This window comes from Lolium perenne, chromosome 7 (assembly GCF_019359855.2).
Source record: "Lolium perenne isolate Kyuss_39 chromosome 7, Kyuss_2.0, whole genome shotgun sequence".
NCBI classification, from domain to species: Eukaryota; Viridiplantae; Streptophyta; class Magnoliopsida; order Poales; family Poaceae; genus Lolium; species Lolium perenne.
In genome coordinates, this window is record NC_067250.2 from 108,425,422 (window position 1) to 108,434,084 (window position 8,663).

The 8,663-nt window shown below is 44.8% G+C and overlaps 1 protein-coding gene across 1 annotated transcript; it reads right to left on the reverse strand.

The window, feature by feature from the left end:
- Nucleotides 1–449: 449 nt before the first annotated feature.
- LOC127316341 (YTH domain-containing protein ECT4) lies at nucleotides 450–5,979 on the reverse strand. The gene is made up of 9 exons (XM_051346737.2): nucleotides 5,691–5,979; nucleotides 4,364–4,437; nucleotides 4,091–4,268; nucleotides 3,570–3,652; nucleotides 3,193–3,499; nucleotides 2,982–3,100; nucleotides 1,866–2,384; nucleotides 1,533–1,745; nucleotides 450–1,320 (listed from the first exon to the last, which is right to left on the reverse strand). The coding sequence occupies exons 1-9, from the start codon at nucleotides 5,725–5,727 to the stop codon at nucleotides 913–915; spliced, it is 1,938 nt and encodes a 645-aa protein (XP_051202697.1). The 5' UTR covers nucleotides 5,728–5,979; the 3' UTR covers nucleotides 450–912.
- Nucleotides 5,980–8,663: the final 2,684 nt, after the last annotated feature.

Here is an 8,663-nt window from a genome sequence, read left to right on the forward strand (position 1 = left end):
GGCTCAGAGCCTCAGACTGGTGTCAAAATCCTAATTTAAGGGTTTCGCTGGATTAGCGATTAGAGGGAAGAAAATGATTAATACTGTTTTTTCTAGCAAAGATAGTGATTCCCATGTTACATGATTAATATTGTTTTGTTTCGGGTAATTGTTTTCACTATAGATGTCAGCTGTGTCTGACATTATGTCTCTATCTGACATCACAAAGTGTGCCAAAGTCCCTAGATATTTTCAGTTTTCATCAGAAAATTCCTGTAATCGGGAAGGATTTAGTTGAACAGACATCATAGAGCGCCCCAACTTCGCATTCATTTTCTTCCCTCGAAAAGGCAATTATTTCTTCAGTACCAAGGAAGTCTAAAGTCCAACAAAAACTGAAGTCCAAAATGAATTTCGCAAGATGTTCAAGTGCTAAAATAACATGCCCATTCAATAGGAAACATATACACTGATTCAAAGTTCCCAATCAATAGATAAAAGGGAATAGAAAGATAGCTTTATTCATCTGAGATCCGACATTGAATCTTACAGAGGCTTGCACAAAAACTGCAGCTCTCAAACTTAAGCCTACCCACTAAGGAATAATCAAGGTCATATATAATAATGCAGAAGGAAATGTGAGACAGAAAAAAAAAGAGTAGGAGACAAGAGAAGAAGAAAAACAAGATGAACTACATAAGAAACTGCTGATACTAAGCTTCCATCCAAGTTGGCAAAGACAGCCCTTTTGCCGTATATATCCCCCTAGTGTACATCATGCCTGACCAGAAGCGCAAGACTTCATCGTCATCTTGTCTTCGCCTGTGTCTTCTATTTTGGCGGCACCAGACATATGAATCCCCAGCATTCATTCTGATGAGGAAGCACACATGGATTAAATTTCAAGCATAGCCCAATCGCACTTCTACTACTCTAGCCGCTCTCTTTGACTTCTACAGGCTTCACAGCAACAGATGAATCCCCAGCAGGCTTTTTCTCGCCTGAAGGGCTCACACTCTTGGTTTCACCAAGCCGCACAGCCTGAGCAAAAGTCTTGGTGATATGACCCACCAGCTCAGTGGGTACGGTCAGGGGCTTCTTGGGTTCCACAATGCTAGAACTCTTGGTGATATGACCCGCCAGCTCAGAGGGTACAGTCGGCGACTTCTTGGGCTCAGCAACACTGGAGCTGGATATCTGTTGCTGCTGATGCAGCCGCGCCTTATTCTCCAGCAGGGCTTTCTCACGTTCTTCGTAGAAGTCAAAGTCATCAAGGATTGACGCATCCTCCTCATGGTCCTTGAAGATTTTCAGCATCTCTAGTCCTTGTTCCAGTTTCACCTACAATAAGCTCACAATTGTATTAGTACCAAATTAACTAGTTGAAGACAGCATTCCAAATGTTAGTACTGATATCAACATTAGTAACTGCTGCCATGTATGCTATATCCTGCCAGTTTGATGAGTGATATGGAAAAAAAAAATGCGGCAATAAAATACAATAAATGTGTAAACCAAGTAGTAACAGAAAGAAATATCCAAAAGCAATGTACCTCTTGTGTGTCCCGGCTGTTGGTTACAGGTTTGTTCTCGTTGTTTTCAAGAATTATATGGCGGAAGAGATTATTCGGTACATCCTTCACTATCCGCCACTTAACAGGGAACTGGCCAGTCCACTTATCTTGCTGCCAGTAGTCCACACTCTTCTCAAAATTCACTGGTCCAGTCATCTCTGCAACACCGCAGAACTGTGCGCTAGCATTCACCTGCACAATTGGTCCAATTTTTAATTTTGAGTGAAGCATAATAAATGCAAGGTAACAAATCTAGCATGATAGGCCGAGCATGATTAATTCCATTTGGAAACAGGATAACGGTTTGATTACCGAAAACAACAGAAAAATGGGACAGTGTTCTTCCTTCTCCTTCACATCATGGTAGGCCGAGTCTAGTTTCTTGTTTCCATTTGTGGTGCTAGCCCAAACACCATATTTGATGCTCTTGTGCACATTATCTTCACTGTATGACTTTATGATAAAAAATCTAGCATTTTTGTACTCTGTAACAAAGTCAGTCCTGTTGTATGACTCCTGGTCAAGTCCAGCAGAAGGCTTCTCATCTTTACTATCATCCTCTGGTTGCTTCTTAGGCCTGGTGGCGCGTGGACCCCGGCTTTGCTCATTAAGGAAGTCAAGAGAACCATCACAACTGCATAACAGACCATTACCCCTTCCTCTCCTGCGCCCTTTGTCAATCGGAATAAAACTTCTACCATTCAGGCCATAGCCAGGGTAAGGCCCCCCATAATTATTGGCGTGTGGGAAAGTCCCACTATGAGAGAACCCTCTTCCATAAGAGTCACTGGGGGTTCCAAAACCATAGAAAGACTTCTGCTGCGGGGACATCTGAAATTGGGAAAAAACTTAAGTGTTAGACTCTTGTACTAGCACTGTTAGATCCTGTCCTGGTATAACCAAAAACAGTCTTGTCAGATTATCTTGTGTATCAGCATAGAAAGAGCAGCTCATAATTCTAATTAGCTGGTGTGTACACAGCCAGGAAGCATTGACATCCCGACAATGCAGGAGCATGCTTGCTTGCAGAGCAAGGTGATCTGATTGCCTCTGGAGCAGAGCAACGAAAGCTTGAGCCTAAATTGCAACTTGAGACAGCTATGGCAGTATCAGGTTAATTTATTACAGGATCAGGTCTTTTTTTTTTGTCAACATGTTATGATAGGTAGAAGTGATTATGCCAAACACTTAATTGAAATGTTTACGTAAAGGACATTAAACTTTGACTTTTATGTTAAATGTGAGAAGTGTGAATAAGCGAACTAGGGCTGAAAAGTCAAAATACAACAGAGTAAGAGACGTATCAGATAGTTGTTTTTTAGGAAGGGTGTCTACGTTTCTTGCAAATAAATGGAGATAAATTATTTGATTGCTGAAGGGACTAAGTTGTTATTCTTATACGACAAGAGATAACATGTGAAAAAATACCATTCCAGAAGCCATAGGAAAGTTGCTTTGTCCAAATGCCCCTGAAACACCACCAAAAGGTTGAGGTGAAGCTGCAGGTGATGGAAATGAACCAGTTCCTTCTGATGATCTAAACCATTCTGCAAAACAGCATTTCAAGAAACAAAGTTATAATCGCACTTAAGCATGGGACATAAAGCATAATGTAAAAAAGCACGAAATAAATAATAACCTGGTCTTGGCCCAAAAAGGAAGCTGTTTGGACTCAGAGTGTCAGCGATAAAGGCTCCTTGTGTTGGGTCAATTGGCATCATTGTCTCACCCTGTGATATTGGAGTAGGAGAGCTTAAATATGGCATGCCAGGTTGTACTGGTTGCTGGTAGTAAGGAGCCGAGAAGGAGAACTGCTGAGGGGAGTAGAGCTGACCATCTCCACTAACACCAGCCGGTACCGGTGTCGAGATAGGAGAATAAGGAGCATAAGGATCATATCCATAGCCACCATGGTACATCATTGAAGGGTCCTCGTTGTATACAACCTTCAAGACAGGACAAACTGAGAAAAGGAACACTTCCCTGATATTCCAGAAACTAAGCAAATCAACTTACCGCTGGACCCACTTCCAATCCTTCAGCACTCGCATAGGGAGGATATACATCCCATTCATTTGGAGGGTTCTCATATCCTGGACCTGCTTATATCATGCCAGACCCAACAATATCATTCACCAACTCAAGAATAAAGTTTCAAATTTTAGAGGACATTAAAATCCTCCTGCATCAGATACTCTCTTTAAAATAAAATTAGTGAACTTAGTCCAACACTATGTATACATCAAATGAGTCTAAGTTTATTGTCATTATTTGTTCACTGAAGAGGACAACGGAATCTTACTAGGTCACAGGCAATTTCATAGTTAATACAAATAGATCTTCCAGTCAATCTATGCCCAGATAGCATCTGATGGTACATTTTTCAATTATTATTCTTCTTGTTTTGCCATCATGAGATGAACTATGAATGTCAGTGTATAACATACTTTCCTTCACAGACAAGAGAAAAGATGTACAAATGAACATTAACAGTCAAAAAATGCAACCTCACATATGCAGCAATTGTTTTACCTCACCTTGGTAATAGAATGGCTGTGCCTGAGGAGAATACAAGTGTTGTGGATATGCAGCATTAGGTTCCCCACCTATGTTGGATGTTCCAGCTTGGCCTTGTACATCACTTGGTAGATTGATAACACTTGAATCGAGTGAAATGGTGGGTTTAACAGGTTGCTCGTCCTTTCTAGGAATGGTCTGAGGTAGAAAATGAATTACAAAAATCAGCAATAAAGAAGAAAAGGAGTCAAGGGTTGTACTAAATATCTTTAAAAGCATCATCAAATAATGACCTGCTCGTTAGTGTTACCAACAAGAACAGGTTTTTGCTCGACCTCCATTCTTGGCTCCGGTGAACTCATCGAGCCTAAAGCAGAAAGATTAAAAAATTAGCTCAAGCTTCAAGAATGGTATTAGTGGTATCCTATGTAGGTTTATTCCAAAAGCGGTGTTGCACTTTGTAGAGTGCCAAAACAGTGAAAGTTCATTCCAAAGAACATGTTCTGTTAAATACCTTTTTTGGCTCTGCATTTTTTAAACAAACGCTTCAATCCAAAAAATACCGAGTCTAAAGTAAAGCTAAGCTTTCATAAATGGCTCTCAAGGTAGCAAATAAGGATAGCCAATTCGCAGCATATTTATATCCACATACAACAGAATCCTGTCATTCAGTCAATGAACCTACCAAATGTTTTACAGAGTCACATGCATCACAAATGAATATCAATACAACAGTTATAAACACCAGCACTCCAAATTTGTGCAGTTAATACTTGGATACCTATTCTAGCCTACCTGGTCATGAGGCTAATGGCAACAATCATGCATAATAAAGGCATGTCATGTCCATCATTCACTGTCGTTCTTTCTTTTTTTGGTCAAGCGACGCTATATCGCAATTGAGGCCTCACCAGGCAACTGGGCCTCTCACACTTGTATCAATGGGTTTCTTCTATGAAACAGACATCCTACCACTACCCTGAGCTTTAGTCCAGCCCTTCACCTACTATTCACAAGACACGTACATCTATCAGGCATAACTATGTATCCCAGTCATGCACATAAATCATGCCCGGACCACAGGTGTTAAGTGCAGACCGCTACAGAAACCATGGACACCTGACACGATTTCCACATGATAGCAGCATGGTACCCAACCAATGAAGTGCTCATCGGTAACACATACACGCGAACCGCAATAGTCAACACTCAACACATGTGTAACTATTCGGGTGAATGAATGCACGAGGCCCTCTGATGGTCGAATTCAACAGCTGACCACCGATATACTACGGCAAGAGCCTGCCATGGTACCGGCCATCAATTACGCACCAATTCGGCCGCGGCGAGGTGGCAGCTGGCAAAGAGCTCGCACAACAACTCAATTGCAGCAAGATCTATCACAGGGAATGGCCGTAACACATATATCATCAAACCAAGCAGCAGCACTGCAGCAGCGACCGGTAGCAATTGCATCGATACCGCGCAGCATCCAAGATCAGCAGGCCGGGGCAGAAACCACCGGATCCAAATCTCACCCGCCATCGAAGGAGACGGCCGACGAGCACACACAATTATCATACATAAAAAAAACAATTCCGGAAGAAGGAAAGCACTCACCGCCGGCCCTCTCCGATCCAGTGTGCGCCGATTCCATGGGGGATCCGTACGCGCGCGGGAAGATAAAACAGAGAGATCGAGCAGCCCAACCAACCAACCACCAATTGGGCGCCGGCCAAGCCCTCCCTGGCTCGCTCGGATCCCTCCTCGATCCGGCGCGCTCCCGCGATCGGATCGAGCTCGCGGCTGGGATCCGATCCGATCGGGGGCGCGCGCGCGCGCGATCGATCTCGCTCGCTCTGGCTGATGGCTGGCTGGAGCTCGATGCGAAACGGGATGGGTCGCTGCTTTTATGAATTTGCTGTTAAATTATTTATAGGGCAGGGTTGGATTTGGAAACGGCGGGAGGGTGGGAGGGGCGTGTCTGCAAATATGGATCTCGATTTGGATTTTCTGATTTGATCCGACGTGGCGCGAGGCCTGACACGGCACGGCGCGGCACGTGATGTGGTGTGCAAGTCAAGTCAAGATCCAGTGATCCACGCTAGAGCTAGGGAAATGTAGTAGCCGGTGTGTTTTGGCTTAGTTATTTTTTGGTTCCAAAACCTTTTTTTTTGCTGGTGATGAATTGATCCTCCCACCAAATACAAATACAAGCACCGACCAGATCTATTACCGGAGAGGCCTGGTGATGATGTTGCGTCACCTGCATGTGTTTGGATCTATATGGAGTAGGGCATGGAGCATCAAAACCTGTGTGAATCTCAGCTTGTACGGATCCCCCATGATAAGAACATAATCATCAAGGCTTTTGTTCCGTTTTATAAACAAAATTTTAAAGGATCATGAACCATTATAATGTAGTGAGGAAACCTAAAAAGGCGAGCGAGAAAACTTGAGAAGGCCCCCCTAACACTGGGCAACCTAGAATACCAAGCATGTACAAAACCGCCCATCATGATAGAACCATCGGACAATGTTGCACCAATCACACAAAGCCATTGTTGGAGAGGGCCGCATGCCCTCTCGCTCCAGGCCATGGAGTGTCGATCATGCCAGTGGACAACGATCACTACTAGGAAAAGGCCTAGCCGTAAGACAGACTTCAGTGGCGCACCATGAAGGCCATGCGCCACTACTACTTAGCAGTGACGCACCACAAAATGGTGGGCCACTGTTACAAATATAGTAGTGGCGCACCTCTTTTTGGGTGCGCCATTACTAACTCCTGGCAGGAGGCCAGCTCCTACCCAAAACTAATAGTGGCGCACGTCGGGTGGTGCGCCACTGCTACGTTGCTTACCTATGGCGCACGTCGGCGTGGTGCGCCACTGCTAGGAGGTGGCCAGGGGGCCTTTACAGATGAGGGCTTTAGCAATGGCGCACTGCCGTGGTGCGCCACTACTAGCTATGGCGCACCACCAGATTGGTGCGCCACTGCTAAGTTGGGTAGGGGCGTGGGGTGCAGGTACCAGGTGAGCAGTGGCGCACCACTAAGCAGTGCGCCATTGCTATGTCACCCTAGCAGTGGCGCATGGCTAGGTGGTGCGCCACTGCTAACCTGGGACCATTTCCAGCTTTTCCCCCTCCACTCACATGTGCCACCCACTTTCCCCAAACACTCTTCCACTACCACCTCCCACCAAATCTGGATCTGGTCGTGTTGCTCCTCCTCCCCACCTCATTTTGACCTCTTCATTCACCCAAATTAAGTGGTAAACTTAATTTTCTTCGTAGGTAAGTAAGGGTGAAAGTTTCTATAGCTCAATACCTACTCAATCTCAACTTTTTTCCTCATCCAACACTCTCGGTCTCTCCGTATCGGTAACTTTGTTGGTTTTATGCTTTGTGTGTGACCGGTTACGATCGTCTTGCACACGTGTGTGTGCATATATGTTATGCGAAAGCTCTGCATGTGTTGTGCATGCATGCGCACGATCGAAGTGCATATGTGTGTGTTGTATGCGAAGCCTCCACATGCATGTTTTTGTTTGCAGGGATTAGAAATGCGATGGAGTTGCCAATATTTTGCCGAAACGTTGATTAATTTCCGTTTCGGTGAATAATGGGCATACTACGCATATACATATGTCCTATTTTTAGGGAAGGTCATGCCAAAATTTTCTTTTGGTATACTAAGATATCAATTTTCTCTATACCCGCAGGCGACCATGGTCCGCATGATGAGCGAAGGCGTTGTGGCTAGGTTTTTGAAAGCCGCGACGGCCGAGATGATTAAAAATAACCAAAAGGAGATAAGATGTCCGTGTCGAAGATGCAAGCTGACGAGCCTTATGGACCCTAAAGCCGATATGGTGCGGGACCACCTTCTCATGCGTGGTTTCATGGATGGCTATCGGTGGGAAGGCGACGAAGATGATTATGAATTTGTCCATGGGATTTCAACAAGAAATAAGGAAGGAGGTGAGCACCATGTAGAAGATCCCGGACATGATCAGGATGTAGAAGATCCCGGACATGATCAGGATGTAGAAGATCCCGGACATGATCACAATGTAGGAGATCCTGGACCTGATGATGAGGAAGATCAAGATGGAGGTCATCATGACGATCATGAAGATGAAGACGATGGACCATCGTCGATGGACTGGGTGCAGGACCCTTATCTTCAAGAGCTGCTTCTCAAGCAGACGAGTAACGCAAGAGCTGCCGCCCGTGAGAAAGCCAAGATGGATCAACTGGAGGTAGACGCGGTTACTCCATTGTATGAAGGATGCAGGCCGGAGGATACCCGCCTGAAAGTAACGCTCATGGCTCTGGAGATGAAGGTAAAGCACAAAATGACGGACACATCCTTCAACGACAACATGTCATTCTGGCACGAACGTCTTCCCGAAGGTAACACGTGTCCGACTAGTATCGAGGAGGCCAAGAAAATCGTGTGTCCTCTGGATTTACCGCATGTGAAATACCATGTGTGCTTGAACGATTGCATCATTTATCGGAACAAGCACGCGGAGTCTACCATATGTCCGAAGTGCGGCGTCAGTCGGTACAAGAAGGGGAAGAAAG